Genomic DNA, 16,755 nt, shown 5'->3' with positions numbered 1-16,755 from the left:
GGCAGCTGCTCTGCCTGTCTCTCACAGCAGCTGGAGTTCATCACCCCCTTCCAGCTGTACTTCAACCCCGACCTCATCTTCAGGAAGTTCCAGGTGAGGCCTTGCCCGGGGTTCAGGGCCCCTCTTGCCCCTTCCCAGTGAGGGGTGGGTGCAACAGGCTGGGCCCTGGGTGAACCCTCCCCAGGGTGGTCAGGGGGTGCTGTATGATCCCAAGGGGCTTCTTTCCACTACTCCAACCTTCTCTGATTGGCAGGAGCTGGGTCACCAACACGGTGTCCCCTCTTGTCACAGATGCCTGGATGGAGATAGCTTCTACCAGCCTTTCCCTGCCATACACCATCCTGGCATTTCCTCTTTTCCTTGGCTCAAAACGTGTCTCTTCCTTTTCTGTGACACTGAGACGTTTGGCCAGCTGATGTCAGGCTGGGTGGGGAAGGCTTTATTAACAGTGATTTACTTTGGCTCTCGGTGCTGAATCGTGGCTGTTCATCCCTTCCAGAAAAGTAGAGAAATTTTCTTCCCCACACCTGGAAGGGCAAGACACTCTGATGTGGGCAATGGAGGGAGATCCCACGTGAAGGTGGTGCAGCTGTCTGGTGTCTTGGGGTAGTTCTGAGTGGACAGGTGCATGAGTGGGCATCCCCAGTGGGTAGGGTGATGGGCTGCTGTACGTGTGATGGGGAGAGACCTGTCTGTCCACCTCCTTTTCTCTCTCCTCTCTTCTCTTTCAGATATGGAGGCTGATCACCAACTTCCTCTTTTTTGGGCCCCTGGGATTCAGTTTCTTTTTCAACATGATATTTCTGTATCCTTTGGTCTCAGTGAAGCTCTCTGCTCCCTTTTTGGCTTAGATGCGTTTCCCTCCGTCCATCTTCCTCCCCAGGCTGACATGTTTTGGCAGTAGTCTAGAGCTGTGGATTCTTCCCTTGGCTCTTTTCGTCTCAATTGAAGCCATTCCCCTAACAACTGTGGCCACCTCCTGCACCTCCAGCTCTGCTTGCTGCAGGACAGCCCCTGCCAAAAGGCTGAAGAAGCTAGCAGGGCTGCTGTGGCTCATGCTGGAAAGTGGTGCCCATTCCTGGGCTGAGCTCTGGCTGGAGCACAGCGGATGCCTCTTTCTTTCCCTGGGGTCAGTGGTATGAGGTGAAGTTTGCACTGTTCTGCTCTGGGGCTCAGACACCTGGCTGACAGCTTCCTGTGATGAAATAGTTTGCAGCTGGCTTATTCCTCATAAAGACGTGCTGTGGGGACACAGGGTGGCCAGCTGTTAATTTCCTATACTGCAACCCCCCCCCTTCTCTCCTGCTCTCAGGTACAGGTACTGCCGCATGTTAGAAGAAGGCTCCTTTCGTGGAAGGACAGCTGACTTTGTCTTCATGTTCCTCTTTGGAGGGTTTCTCATGACAGTATCCTTTTGAGTTGGCTGAGGTGTCTTCTGAGATGCTGTGGATAGTGGGGGGCTTGTCTCCTGGCACTCTGTATCCCGGCTGTTTTGTGTGGTCTGTAGCAAGTACCTGCCTGCTGCCCAGGACAGCTGGCTTGTAGACCTTCTTGGAGCCATGGGACAGAGCGCCTTATTGTGCCCCAGGCCTGCCAGGCTCATGCCCTGAGGCTTGGGAGAGCTCTGCTGAGCATGGGGAGAGGCAACTTCTGGCTGTATGGCACAGCTTGTGCTCCTCGTCTTGCCCACCCTTGTCTCCTGACCTGTGCCTCACCCAATATGCTTAGAGTGGAAGCAAAATACAGAAGAAGCTGCCTGTACTTGTGTTGGTGTCTGCAGAAGTGCTGATGCGCCTGGCAAGGGGATGGGCTGCCTGATCCCAGAAGAGGACGTGTGGCACTGTGCTTGGGAAGCTCAGCCTGAAAGGAAGCCTGTTGTTACACTCTGAGAAACCATCCAGCTGCAGCAGGGCAACTGTGTCTGAGCTCCGGTGGGTGGAGCACACTGCAGCGCTGCTACGATTGGCATGAGGCTGGCTCAGAAAACCAAGCTGCAGCTGAAGGGAAGAACACGGAGCTGTAAGAACAAGGAGTGGAGTGCCCACATACTGTCTGCCATCAGCACGTCAGGCAGCGTGAGCCCAGCACTCTGTCCTTGCAACCTGTCCGTGGCTGGAGATACTGTCACACATCTTAAGAAGTTCTTTTATTGTAGGACAAAACAGTCTGATGGGGAGAAATACCTCCCTCCCGAGCATAACACCTTTCTGAATGGCTTATGCAGATGGCTCAGAGCACTGCTCTCCCCACAGAGCTCTGTGTGAAGCTATGTGAACTCTCATGGCTGTCGGCCATCCTCGGGTGTTTGGCTAGTCAGTGTCCAGGCGCCCGCAGCAGCCACGCGCTTGGCCATAGGTGGATTTGGAGTCCGACTACAACAAGGGCAGGGGAATTTTTTGCCTCTGGCTATCTCCTTGAATTCTTCTCCTTGTGTGGAGAAGAGGGTGGTGAATTGCAAGAGCCATCTCACTGCTGAAATTCTTCTGTAGAAGGCAGATACTGGATATGAGCTCATTGTTACTATGTGCCCCATGTCCCAAGTGCTGTAAGAATGTGAAGGCCCTTCTCTGAAGGTCACTTTTGATGGTCACTTTGTAGAGGTGACTATATGAGCTTCCTGGTCTCTGGTGGTTGTAGACAGCAGCTTAAGGAGTGAGCAATCTGTATGTGCCGCTTCAGAGTGTGTTGTTCTGGGGTGGCAGAGAGGGAAATGTGGTGTGCGGGGCAGCGGGGTCAGTACATCTCCGTCAGCCCAGGAAAGCTTTGGTGGCATGGGCAACATCTTTCACGCTGTGATCAGCTGCCTGTAGTTCTGGGTTTCCTAGTAACAAGGCACCTTGTGCTGCCTGGAGGTGGTGCACAGGGTTTTTCCTTGACTCGGTAGTTCCTAGCTATTTGGACTCTTTGCCAGCCTGTTTTTCCTGGGCCAGGCTTTCACCATCATGCTGGTGTACGTGTGGAGTCGCAGGAACCCTTATATCCGCATGAACTTCTTTGGGCTTCTTAACTTCCAGGCCCCCTTCTTGCCCTGGGTCCTGATGGGATTCTCTCTGCTCCTGGGCAACTCCATCATCATCGACTTACTGGGTATGTCAAAGCTGGTGGGTGCTGGGAACAAGGGCACTTTGCAGCTTCAGCACTCTCTATTCTTATAGATGCTACTGGGGCACTAGCACCGTCTCTTGGTTTCATCTTATTTAAGGTGGTGGGTTTCCTAAAGCGAGCTGGCTGAGCTTGCTGGGTGGCCAAGCCTTGTGCCTGAGCTTGCTGAGTGGCCAGCCTTGTGCCTGAGCTCTTGCTTGTGACCTGTATTTTGCTGTGTCTTCCCCAGGGACAGAAGTTGCGTGTGGTGAGCTCTGCCTGACACTTGTGCTGTGTCTCGTTTCCTGGGTCCCTGGTGCTGCCTTCAGGCTGACAGGCTCCCTGCCTGCTTGTGTGCCAATCACAGCAAACAGCCTGGCCCTCTGGCACTGCAGCACAGGTGGCTCTGGTGGGAGCTGGGGCATGGGTGCACAGCTGAGGGATTCTTGGAGCTTCATCCTGCTTAAGCTCCCAGCAGCTCTGGTTCAGCTGGCAAAGGAGTCACAGCTGGGCCTGACCTTGGTGACATCTCTTCCCAGGGATTGCAGTGGGTCACATCTATTATTTCTTGGAAGATGTTTTCCCCAACCAGCCTGGAGGAAAGAAGTTGCTGTTAACCCCCAGCTTCCTGTAAGTAAAGCTGATTCTTTCTGGGCTTTGCTGTATTGCTTCCCAACCTGGGTCACTTTCATAGCAAACTGTGATCTGTGACAACATGGGGTGACCATAGGACACAACTGCTTGTTGATAGCACTTCAGCTCAACAGCTTATGCCTCTGCTGCAGAAAGCAGTGGCACTTTGCACATTGTATACATATGTACACAGGGTCCATAAATAGTTGCTGGTACTTTAAGCTTTGCTAGTTGAACTGGAGTGTTCTCACTGCTTGTGGAAATGCTAGATGCACGTAGGATTTTTTGTGATGTATTTCTGTAGTTTAAGAAAGCAGAATATGTTCCTCATGCTGAGGATCAAAGCTGACCTAGAGATCAAAGAAGCAGGTACTGTCATCAGTACATACTGAGCTGAGCAAAAGAACAGTTAGTGTTGGTGCAATAGGCAGGTGGCTGTGGCATACAGCCAAGCCCTGTGAAAGGCTAGGATGTTCCTAGGAGGGCTAGGGGTTTTGTCCTCAGCTCACTTTCCTAACCTGCCTGCTTGGTGGGATGGGCATGTCCCTTGCCAGGAAGATGGTATTTGACACACCTGAAGAGGATCCCAACTATAACCCTCTCCCTGAGGATCGTCCAGAAAACCAACCTAGAGACCAAGACCAGAACCAGCAGCAGCATCCAGAGTAACACAGGGGACTTCTCCATGTGGACAGATTCCTCTCTTCTGGCTGGACTTACGCTGTGACCCAGAGATCCTACTGGAATAACACCAGTTGCCATTCCAATGTGTAATGTTTCACTGTTTGTATGGGTAACCCATCTTCCCCTTGTACCAAGTGGTTCCATGGAGCTTCGCACGTAAGAACTGATGAATGCTTACGGAGGTGTTCTAGGGACAGGAACTGGAAGTTGTGATGGCTCCTCAGTTACCCAGTGGGGAATAAGTATCAAATGAGGTGTTAAACCAGTTACTCCTTCTCTTGCTGTTAATGATGTGCTGTGTGCCAGGTCACTTTTGCCCTCTGTATGAAGACTAATGCTCCTGGCTCTCACTGTTGTGAGACCTCTTTGTGGGCTTTCAATGAAGTAGTACTCCCAACTCTACCATGGTAGAACGCAAGTCAGCCTCTTCCTTTCCTCTAAGTCCCCCGCTCCTTTTTTGGTTGTTGTTTCCAAAGAGTCTTTACATTAAAGTCTTTATTTTTCAGTGTGTGTCCATTTCTGCCAGGGGTGGAGGCAGCAATTCACCAGTACTCATCAGGACTTTGCTCAGCACTGCCAGGCTGCTTGCTTGGGCTTTTCTTTTTTGGTGGGCAAAGCAAAGTTCAGGCTAGCTAGAAGATGTCCTTCCCCTCTTCTGTCAGCATGAGAAGGGGGTGTGTGTGTGTCTACTTGGAGAAAGGGGTGCCTGGGAAAGGATAGGGGGCAGAGCTGGACACTTGATCCAGGCGGTGACTGGAAGTAGCACTTTACAGTAGTAATAAAGGCTGTCTGCACATGCAGTGCAATTCCAATCTTGTTGATTTATTTTTTTTTTTAGTTCTGAAACTTAAACATCTGAATTTTAGGGGAAAACTAAACAAAGCTAGTCCCTACTATGAACAGCTGTACTAAATGGATTTGATCATTCTTGCTAATGCAGGACACACCTGTGCTTGTACCAGATCTCAAAGCCTTTGGAGTAAATCTGCAAACATTGTATCTTAGGATAGCTCATTTGGTAATGTTGCTGCCTGCTCAGCTAGGCAAGCTTGCAAACCACCACAAAATACTAAGAGAAATGTGAGTAACGAGCATCCAATTAAGAAGAATGATATAGAAACCTTGTGGCAAAGGAAGATTGAACCACAGCCCCCCCACTCCCACCTCCTCTCTGGGCTTCCCATGAAAACACTTTTTTTTATGAAAAATTAGACTTCATTTGAACAAGCTATTTTGCTGCACTTAGGTTTCTCTCTAGGAAGAGGGTGAAAGATTACAGATGGTAATCTTTTTCTAGAAAACACAGCGGTACTAAGGGCTAAGCAGACTCAACAAGTACTTGCTATGTGCCTTGCTCATGACCTAGTAACACAGAGCTGGTGTTTCAATTCCTGGAAAGAATTTGTCTTTAAAGTCTGCAGATGTTCTGTTTTAAATTGCTTCCGAGATGGGACTTTGAAATGCAAAAGCTGGGCTAGGGTACTAGATTAACCTAAGGAGTTGTGATTATAGAGCAAGAAAGCTACTCCCAGCTGTTCCTTAGTAGTCCTAGTACATGGAGAAAGCTGGCTGAAGTTCTCATCTTTCTGGGACTTGGCCCCCTGGACTGTCCTGCCTTGCCCCTGGCTGCTTGGAAGGACAATTCCTACAGCCTCTCTGGGGCTTGAGAAGCAGAGGGAGGTACTTGTAAACCTGCTACAGACACTGCAGTCCATACCTTGTTGTGACCTTTAGGATTAGGTAACCACAAGCTTCACAGCAATTAAAAAATTGCACCACAGGTGCTAGTTTAAGGGTACAGCAGTTTCATGCTTGTTTTGGCCAAATTCCCTGAAGGGGCTGCTTGCAGAAGTACCGGATCATAACAAAGAGAGGCTGAAGTCGTCTCGGGAAGAGTTGGAATTGTTATGTCCATGAGGCAAAATACGTGTTCTACATGGGAGGCTAAGATGCAGCAGGAGTCCCAGGTTTTGTCTTACTTGCTGAAATAACCTTTCAACCTCTCTAATATGGAATAATGGATGGAGTACCACTCTGCCACAGGAGCCTAGGATAAGACTGCAGTATTATTGCTAAATTGCAAGTTTTTGGTTTCTGCAGACTAACATCTGGAAAAAGTTCCCTCCCACCCAGGAATCAGAACTGGCTCTGCTATTTCTCAAGTCTAAACATGATAAATTAAGGCTGGAAAGTGTTTTTTGACTGTGCTAGCAGTGTGGGTGGATCAGCAAGGATCGTAAAACCTATTGGCTTTATCATAAAGGCCTGAACATAACTGTCAGGCTGCCAGCAAAATCTGCCCTGTTTGCAACACTCATCAGTTCTGGCAGTGAATGGTAGGAACTCTATCAAAGAGCTGGTGTACCTCAACAGCAAGGTAGATTCTAATTAACTTTTTAAGCAAGCTTGTATTTTTTTAATCTCACTTCAATGGATTTTCTGTTTTTAAACTCCCCAGGGAAAGACAGGTTGTTTCTAGAGTTGCAAAATTCTGACACTGCGGTGTTAAAGGTATTTAAGACACCCACTTTGCTTTGGGTGCTCTGTGCACTGTAACTGGCAACTATGTGGGCTGACAATGACCACAGCAAAGCCACTCACTGAAGAGAAGCTGCAGTCTCAGTGATTGCAGGCTTCAACTTTTGTACCAGTTCAGAGACTTAGTTGTTTTCCAGATGCAGTCTTCACAGAAAAAAGGGTTCACCACGCACCAGGTTGACATCTGATGGAAATGAATGTTAAGTTTGTGACTTCAGTTAAACTGTTCTACCCTTGTCGAGTAAGCCAGCTGAATACCTCACTGAGTTCATGACAGACTGCACTAAGTGTGGTAACAGACCAGTCCTTTAGAGAGTTGTTTGCTTCTCCTAGGTTTAAAGGTTTCAGGCTGTTTTATCTGTTGAAGTAAAGCACTCAGATTCCACCATGCTTCAGGAAAACTGAATGCGAGTGTTCAGCATTATACCCCAAAACATTAATATTAGGCCCCAGGACTGCTCAGTTACCAGAACAGCACAAAACATGGCGGGATTCACTATTCATTCAAACTTACTGAACTCAACCTAAGTAGTATGCATTCCTTTTATTTAAAAAGTTGTCCTAATAGTGCATGTTGCACCTATACAAAAGAATCTTTACACTGTCCACACACAGGTATATAAGGGCTCCAACAGCTGCCACAGGTCTCAGCTAGATCACGTGCTAACGCAGCGTTCTTGGTACGTTGCATTTAGGTGGAGGGGATGGGGGCAGAAGTCAGCAGTACTGGGAACTCTTGGCAAGTGGAATGTGTGTCCCCTTCAGGGACAGAAAGACCCCTGCCAATCTTAGATCCATTTGGGGAGAAGAATAGGGATAAAGTCTGTAGGAAGAGCACCAGTGTTACAACAGGAAGATTACCAGGCTGGAGCAGTATTGGCCAAACGTCTCATGCGCCTAGGAGAGAGAGAAAGAGGTACATTAAGTGCTGTGTTACAGTCATGTGAAGACTTATTAAAACCCACACTTTTGAGTCGGCTGCCACAGCTTTGTGAACTCTGTAGACAGGTTTAGTGCATAGACAGACTTCCTTGGTCACCTGAGAGTGCCCCTGTTGATAAGGCTAAGACACTATTTTCAGTAACAGGTTTTAGGACACTTTTGCTCATTAACTTGGATTGAACCCATCACTACTGAAAACTATTCAGACAGCCATAGCTGAGAAGCAAAATAGTTATGAATCTGTTAATCAGCAGTAAAATAAAATCCTGGGAAAGAGCTGAGCCAGCATATTTACTGTTCCCACAATGTAACTTTTGGAGAGATTCTAGCAGTGCATTTATATCTGCCAGAAGCATTTTCACCAAGTAGGAGCAAGTGCTCTTGACTGCTTGTCGAACACTGCTCAGTGGGTCTCTCTGGCAGGCAGAGCTCCCCCTGGAATCACAACAGTGCTCCCATGCTGGCAAACAGGTCAGCATCTGTCAGGCTGGAGCTGGGAGCTTGCCCACTCCTACATCAAACAGCACTTCAACCTACATAAAAGGAAGCCTTGTGGCAGGATTCTAGGTAGCACGACAGTGCATGAAACTCCAGTATTTTTGATGAATGCCTTCCTATAGAAACAATCCCCCTGCACAAGCAGAGAGCCCAGGGAAAAGAAAAAAGAAAGAAAAAAACAAACAAACAAACAGCTAACTTTGCTTCAAGCAGGAGATGGTTAAAGTAGAGATTTAAATGTTTGTGGAGCAAGGTGATAACAGTTTAATATCCTGAAGCTAAAGGGATATGAGTTTCTGTTGTGGTGTGCGAGTTTGAAATCCAGCCAGTTGGCTCTCAGCAGAGAGGACAAACATCAAAGCTTTTAACTTCTGTCTTAGACACAGGCCAGAATGAGAACTGTCTGAACGAGTGGCAGCACCTTGTATTTCTGTCCTGGTCTCTGATCTTCTTCTCCATCTCGGCATCTGTGAGGGTTTCCAGGAGAGGGCACCACTGGTCAGCATCCCCCGTGTTGCGAATGGCAATTTCCACAGTCGGCAAAGGGTTCTCGCTGCAAGGCAGGGCAGAAGGCAACAAAGTGCCATTTATCAGTGGTCCCAGAGCACTCCTCTGGGTTACCAGTTCAGATGCAAGACACAAGGGCAATAGAGCATCATTTACAGTATTTCAGGCTTAAGCATTCATTCTTAGCCCTGCTTAGTACAGTGTGGTTCCCAGATGCACATGAGGGGCTGATGGTTACAATCTTGTAGAGCCTGAAGTTTCTGGGAGACAACTACAATCATCTCCTTTCACCACCGGAGAGGGGTTTGTCAAAGCAACTGTGGCTGATGCAGTTCTCTCCCGCAAAGACCGTTAGTCAGCATTCAAACCCAATAAGCACAGGCAAAGTTCATACCAGTTTATTAGTGTTGGGAGCACTTCTCCCTGAGAAGCAGCTGAGCAGGGACTGCTAACAGGGCTCTTTGTCCAGCTTTGCCGTTCTGCAACTCTGACTTCCTAGCTGTAGTTTGTCTACCACACCTCGGACAGCTCTTCCCTGGCAAAAGTCTGGCTTCTGGGAGGCTGGTGGGATGGGAGCCTGATAGTAGAACAAGCATTGTTCTCCCAATTGCCATGAAAAGGGTAGTCTTTTAGGACCTGCTGTTGCAACCAGAGTCTGTGGCTACTCCCTGCACAAGCAAGGAAACATGAGGCTCTGTCCCAGATCACAAGATCTGCTCCTCAGAGATCTCTCTGTACTGACCAGCTGTATTATCACATGCACAAAAATATTTACTGCTTCACTAGCCACTTTTCAGTAAAAGTCAACAGGAACTGACCAGGAGTAGCTTCCCAAATATTGATAGTGGAGCGGGAAGCCCAGCATAAATACAGAGGAGCCTCAGAATGTAAATGTTTGCTTTGAATTCTAGAAAGTGGCTCAGCCTGAGTTGCACGAGGCTCCAGCAGGTGTGCACACACATCCGGCCCCCTCCCCGGGGACATGCCTCATGCACATGATTTCAGTGCTCATGGGCAGCCCTCTCATTCCCCCAGGAAGGAATTCAAATGCTAATCGCCATGGGAACAGACAACGTCTGCATCAAAGCTATTCATCTAGAATAACAAGTCACCAAAGTAATGCTACAATGAAAAATTAATCCAGGGCCTTTGGTATCTGATCCTGGGAGGAAGCTTTAGTCAAATCTACTTCCAGTATTGCTGACATCCACTAAGGAACACTCAAAACCAGGAATTTCATCTTAGCCCCAGACTGCTACACAATCCAGACTAAATGCTAGATCTTAACTGGCTTTTTCGACTTGATTGCATGGTCTCCATCTCATTTACCATGCTTAACACTGAGCACCCACTAGAATTAAATGGGGGTTGGAAAGCCAGCCTCATGCGCGTACCTTAATTGCAAGCCAACTCAGATACCACACTTCTATAGCATAGAATCAGAGATAAACTGAAAAAAACCCTCCCTCATCTCCTAACCTCCAAAGTAAGCCAGCTCCCCCTCCCCTGTTATTTTTTCATCAAGAGGACAGTGCTGCTGGCAGAATGACTGAAATGCACTGTCAGCTGCAGGATTCCCAGCAAAGCAAGACACTCCCTCTGCTAGGGAGGCCTCTGGCAGTAGTGTCACGGGCATGCCAACAGGGCAGGGCAACATCTTTGGGAAGGCTAACTCCTCAGGCACGTGGGTTTGGTATGTGAGAGAACCTGTGCCATCATTCAGGTCTTGAAGGCAAAACTCTGGCTATGAAGTGCTGCGTGCTGCCACTAGAAACACTCAGTATTGAGGTGCGAAACATCGTAGCACATCATCCCCCTGAAAATCCCGTAAGCATCAGCTACCTGTCTGGTTCCAGTCCTGCCCCTTCCATTGGGCTTTCAGGCTCTCCTTGTTTTGCACAGAGCAGGCCAGCTGAAAGAACTGCCCTGGCTTTCATCAACTAGAAGACAGTTTCACCTCTCCCTCAGATGATTAAAAGGCACATGACTTCTCAAACCCCCAGTCCCTCGAGATGTTAAGGTTCTTTTGATACATCTAAAGCAGACCCTTTCCTTACATCAGCGGAATGACTTCGGAGCAGCCACCACTCCTGTGGTTTGGGAATTCAGGAACTAACCAACCACAGAACCCAAATATCATTAATCACTGTAAGGTTTCAAAAGTACTCCTTTGCTGGAAGAAAAAAGGGAAGAGGAGGACGTTTGTACTGTGACACAAAAGGAGGTTTAAATTAAATGGTTTTTTCCCTCCCTGAACAGCTCATGTCTATGTACTTTGTTCTGTTGGGGTTTCCTTCCTAGTTTTTGATTCTTCCCCTCGCAATATTGCCACAGTCTAAAGAAGGTCTGAAATCTACCTGTTTGAACTACCCCTAAAAGGAAGCACTCTTTAGTAACCATGGCCAGATATATGTTTTTAGAGAGAATAGCGTGAAGTTGGCATTAGTATGATATATCCGAGAGCGCCTGAGCAGCACTGATTAAAACTTTACTTGTTGCAAGTTACAGAGACTGATAGGAAGCAAAGGGAGAAATGAACTCCCCTTGCAACAGTTAACATGTACACAGATTAATTTAACTCTGATATCTGCAATACCTGGAGAAGCACAGGAAGGAGGGAGAACATTTAGTATCCACTAAATGTGGACAAAGCCTGCCCTGCTGCCCCAAGTGACAAGAGTTAGGAACAAATGGCCTGTGAGTGGGGAGGCAGTATGCTAAAAAGTTGTCGAAGTAAATTAACTGGGAAGGTAAATAAATTGTGAGTAGAAAAGAGGGCTTCCTGGCCAGCATGGTGTTAACAGGGCCACCTCTCTACTTCAAGGAGGATATGAAGAAGAAAGCTCAAACTCCTCAGAATACTCAGGCAACAAGGAGTCCTACTAAACCTTCCAGAAATGAACTCACTCCCTGCCATAGCTAGCTTAAACTACAGATAAAGTCTACTTCACGTTGGCTCCAAGGTCTGCGTCTATCAGCGGAGACACTTTCATTCTCTGTTACCAGAGGCTACAACGCGGACAGCGCTAGCTCACTTCTGTCATGGTTATAATGCATCCAGCAGCAGGGAAGGAGAGGCAGTACTACAGGTATCAGATTCCCATCTACCACCCTCCAAGTTCCCATCATTTCTCAGGAACGCACACCCACTGTGCTGTTGTTACAGTTCGATGTGGTCACACGCTGGATCTGCAAATATCAGTCAGCTGTCGTGGATGGAAACGTAGAAGTCAACTCCCCACCTCCGTGAGGAGAAGGGACATCAGCGGGATGGACACACAATCTAACAGTTTCAGTAGAAGAGTTTAATTCCCATGTGGTAAAGAGTCCCTTTCCATTTTCTAGTATGAACCACCCTGGGGATCATTTTAGAACCAAGTAGTTGCTGGGGAAGATTTTCAGGATAAAAATAACCTGCAGAGGAAGCAGAGTGAGACTAGAGGAAGAGCAACAGGTCCAGAGCAGATCAGTGCCCATTTTCCACAGAAGGTTGACCAGACAGGAAACCTTTGGATGGAGGAGGAGGAAGGAGCAGAGCTCACGGCAGCAGCCAGCTGCCCCACAACCTCCAGCTCCCTCCTCTCTTACTCCCACACCAACTACTCATTGCCCTCTCCCTGAGGCAGGACAGGGCTGGGCACGTTTCCCTTTGCTGCCCAGGTAGATCATCCTGCTTCCCTGAACTGACCTCTACAAAACTGGTGTCAACAGTACCATTCCCTCACCTCTGCAAATACATCACTTACTGAACTCTCAAACTTCCTCAACCATGACCTGAGGTCAAAAAGCCTCCCAGCACACATTAAGGGATACTTAGAGCCTGCAGACTCAGCAACATGCTGAGGATAACATCAGTACAGTAACTCACCACAGAATACTGCACAGCACAACTGGAAACGATTATCATTAGGAGACAAGTTACAAAGCTGACTAATCAAACCTGACACTGCTGCATTCCAGCTGCGAGAAGGGCCTATGATCAAGCCAACTTTAATGTCAGCCAGGGTAAAGAGCTACAGTTTCAATCAGTCTTAGTTCAAAACACCAAAGCTTGAGACAGTGGATGGCCCAGTCAGGCAAAGCTGACAAAACAGAAATGTATCTGGGGCTCATCATTAGCGTATGTTAGAAGAGCAGACACAAGGTATTCAGTCACTGTTAATTATAACAGCCTTTCATTCTGCAGCAAAAGCTGACATTTCGTCAATATTTGGTCCTGAAATGTATTACACCCAACAGGAAAAGATCATAGAATCACAGAATCATTAAGGTTGGAAAAGACCTCTAAGACCATTGAGTCCAACCGTCAAGATACTTGAGCACAAGCACAAAAAATTGTAAGGAGGACAGAATGGGTGCAAGCCATAAGGACCTATTTCACATTAAACTTTCCACATCAGGTCAGCTGTTCTAAGATTCGTTGATGCCAAGGCCCATGAAGAACAAACACACACCCATAATAGGAAGATGACAGTTCTGTACCTGAAGGCGTATGTCTTCTGATGCCAACTCAGCTGTCCCCGGATGCTGTAGGCAATAGTAGTGACAAACTCCCCACCCAGGCCAAGCTCTGAGCACAGCTTCAAGGCAAACTTCTCTGGTGAATTCTCCTTCTCCGACATGTCCCATTCAAACTGGTCTACAAGGGAGATGTTCCCTACATGGATGTTCAGCTGGACACAAGGGAAGAAACAGGTCATTTGTTTCCATTCTCGCAATAGTTTGTCAAAGGTAATTTAACTGAGGAGGCAGAGGCTGGAGAAGAAGAGAGGTAAATCCTAGTTCACTGCATCTGCAGAGCTCCTTAACCAAATCTTTAATTCCAGTAGCGTGAAGATAACTCAGCTTTGCTCACCAAGGTTCAGGTCTTCCAAAATGACTCAACAATGCTTTCACTGAACTTTTTCATCATCTCAGGGGCTGGCACATGAATGTTTAGTCATCTGCCACCTTGGTTCTGTTCTCAATACAAAGGACAAAATGCGATCTGGACACAGGACTGGTATTAAGAGCTCCTTCGCTCTGAGGGAAGCCTTTGTACTCTTCCTCCCCCATAACATAACCACAGAAACCCAAATGGTTCATCTCTTGTTCTGCTGCCTTCCTGTATTACCTTAATAATAACTCGTTGGTCTGACTGATCTTCTAGGATACTGTCAGTTGGGTACGACTCGATCTGTTGTCGGATGGCAGAGGCAATAGCAGGGACAAAGGTCAGAGGATTCAAATCCAGGTCATCGCAAAGAATCTCAGAGAACATTTCTGGGGTCATTAGCTTTTCTGATACAGAACAAGAATGAACAGACACTGTTGACTTTCTTAGAAATCAATGTCTGCCACTTACAGAATACACAAAATTAATCCCACAGCATGACAAAGGGAATCCCAAACGCATCACCTTTTGCTTTTAAAAGGGTGTTTTGTATCAGGTTTGTAAGGACATGCACACTGACCCAGGGACTTACAGCCTTCTTTACTTGCTCCATGGAGACAATGTAGCTATGGTCTAACAATCCACATACATAAAGGAGCCATACACGTGAACTGTTTTGTATTTAAGCTACCTCAGCTAACAGAATAGTCTCGGACTGCTGAGCTGATGAACTGGGTCAGGAGAATAGGCCAGTTAAACTCCTCATATTACATGTGTCCAGGAATGACTGCAACCCATGCAAGTTGCAGAGCATTCACTAAGACACATGAGAGCTGAATACAGTCCAAAGTGGGAGAGCTTTAAACTTTCGTGTATATGGGGCAAAGACATGCACACTCATGCTTGTTCTTTCTTCATACTTGGTAATGGATACAACTGTATCTCTCCAGCCTCAGGAAATTCTCCTTCCTACATACCATTCATGTTCCACGTAAACGCATCTCTGAGTTTCTGCCCATCAATTTCCATATCGAGCCTGATTGGAACCAGAACCTCCGGCTGGGATGCATTCTCATGGATCACTGCTGGGTCATGGTCATCAAAGCTAATACAAAGAGCAACAACATGACACATCTGGCATCCACAGAGGGAAGGCAATCTTTGTTGGAAGCAATCCCCATAATCCAACTCCCCGATCAGTCTTTAGACAGACTCCTCAATGCAAGCTTACGGGGCTATGGCAACCAATATCAGTTTATCACCTTTTATTGCACCTATTATAATACATTCCTGCAAATAAAACAAGGAAGCTTTCCAGGATTTCGTTTTATGTTGGTTTCCTCAACTTTTATAATGGAAAATAAAACTCAGTCATGAGCCACAGCAGCATTTTCCACTGAATAAATTAGATCAAAGTTACTAGAATATGTCAGTGAGAGGCAGCCTGTCCTTCACAGAGAGGGTCTGCAGGCTCCTCAAATGACAACTGCTCAGCAAATCAGCAGAAAGAAGAAGGAACTCATCACAAAAAGAATGAACCATTTTCCTGACAGAAGGAAAGCCTCCTCTCTGAGCCATGGCTGGCTGCTGTAAGGAAGAGCTTCAAGAGCTAAGAACCTCCAAATTAGCGACCTGTAGTCTTTTGTCAGTTTGAGATGAATCACATTATAACACATCAGCACTACCCTGGCAGTGCATCATGTTGGTAACCGTTTCCACTTTTTGGAAGCAGGAAGCTGTCTTACCACAGAGGAAACGTCCTCTTCTTATCCCTGCCCATGCGATTTCTGTTAATTGTTGTTGAGCATGGCACTGCATCCAGGTGATGAGAGCTGTTGGGCAGGGTCGGCACCCACTGGTTGTTCCTCTTTGCCTTCTGTTCTCTGAAGAAGGAGACTGTATGTTAAACTGCAGTCCCTGAGCACCACTGCTACTACTTAAGGAATAGCATAATTTTAAAGTTTAAGTCCTATTATGAGCTCCTGCTATTTTATTCTGGAACAATATTGTTCCACTGAGAACTCATGTTCCACACTAGCCTCTGGGAAGCCCATTCTCCAGCTCACAATTATTCATCAGATGTGAATCCAGGTGGACCATTATAAATACTAGGTTCATATTTGGATTTTCTGTCTATACTTTATAAAGGGACTGCTGGAAAATGCGCCGTCTCCAGAAGGCAGTATGTGCAGAGAGTGTGTTCTGCAAAACATCTGTTAGAGCTGGAATGCAGTAATTGCAAAAAGAGCTGTATCATCAAACACATATGTTTTTCTTCCTTATGTATATGGGCAGTAACCCAATCCTTACGCTCTGGAGATCTTAATTTGCCCAACACTGCAAAGGACTGTTAGCACAGACTGGCAAGCATCCCCCTGCACAATGGCCTGGGTTTACACAATTTCTTGTGCTTCCTGCCCAAGCTGGCATCTTCCAAGCAGCTCCGTTCTGATCTTGGCCCTCACCGATGCTGGTTACCTGAGGTAGGTGGGAGGTTCTGTGCTGATAGACACCGCCTTATACTTCTCATCATTTCCATCCAAGATCTCTTCCACTTCAGAGGCCTTTAACAGTGTCACGCTAGTGGCTAATGTTGTATAGCCATGATCTATTATCAGGAAAGATGCCAATAATTAACATGGAAAAGTACTATATAGCAATGTAGCATTAATAGGCTGCATAGTGAAAAGCCCTCCCTGCCACTGCAGGAGGGACTAGAATAGGTTACCCAGTGGTATGAGTGTGTGCCCCAAAAATCCTTTGCGCTTCATTTATCTTCCCGTAGACATTTAATTTTCGAGAAAGGCTTTGACATGGCATTTTGTACACATGAGATAAATGGAGATGACAAAACTTTCCACTGTCATTTCTGAGTTGCCAGAAGCCTCCACTCACCCTCACACACCAGGATGCTCTGCTACTGGGGTAGATTACTTGCACTGGAGTGACCAGAAACCCAGCCACAGTGCCTGGCACTAAAGAAATATAATCTGGTTTTG

The 16,755-nt window shown here is 47.0% G+C and overlaps 2 protein-coding genes across 2 annotated transcripts in view; one reads left to right on the top strand and one right to left on the bottom strand.

Annotated features, from left to right (window-relative positions):
• Positions 1-21: 21 nt before the first annotated feature.
• Positions 22-4,903, top strand: DERL3 (derlin 3; the record flags this gene model as incomplete). Its single annotated transcript, XM_009583960.1, has 6 exons — positions 22-93; positions 732-805; positions 1,313-1,406; positions 2,892-3,087; positions 3,621-3,711; positions 4,269-4,903. Coding segments are annotated over 6 exons (642 nt in total), but the record flags the coding sequence as incomplete, so codon positions are not given.
• Positions 4,904-7,463: 2,560 nt separating this feature from the next.
• The window catches only part of SMARCB1 (SWI/SNF related, matrix associated, actin dependent regulator of chromatin, subfamily b, member 1), an 11,040-nt gene continuing 1,748 nt past the window's right edge, over positions 7,464-16,755 (bottom strand). Inside the window, exons 3-9 of the mRNA XM_009583959.1 lie at positions 16,235-16,364; positions 15,502-15,639; positions 14,734-14,861; positions 13,997-14,163; positions 13,366-13,556; positions 8,798-8,929; positions 7,464-7,833 (exon numbers count right to left, since the gene is read on the bottom strand). Of these exons, the coding sequence (XP_009582254.1) occupies positions 7,794-7,833; positions 8,798-8,929; positions 13,366-13,556; positions 13,997-14,163; positions 14,734-14,861; positions 15,502-15,639; positions 16,235-16,364 (926 nt within the window). The 3' untranslated portion in view covers positions 7,464-7,793. The remainder of the gene's footprint in view (positions 7,834-8,797; positions 8,930-13,365; positions 13,557-13,996; positions 14,164-14,733; positions 14,862-15,501; positions 15,640-16,234; positions 16,365-16,755) is intronic.

This window comes from Fulmarus glacialis, unplaced genomic scaffold (assembly GCF_000690835.1).
Source record: "Fulmarus glacialis isolate BGI_N327 unplaced genomic scaffold, ASM69083v1 scaffold45398, whole genome shotgun sequence".
In the NCBI taxonomy this organism is placed as follows: domain Eukaryota; kingdom Metazoa; phylum Chordata; class Aves; order Procellariiformes; family Procellariidae; genus Fulmarus; species Fulmarus glacialis.
Note: the sequence above shows the minus strand (reverse complement) of the source record. Positions and strands in the feature narration are given on the sequence as shown.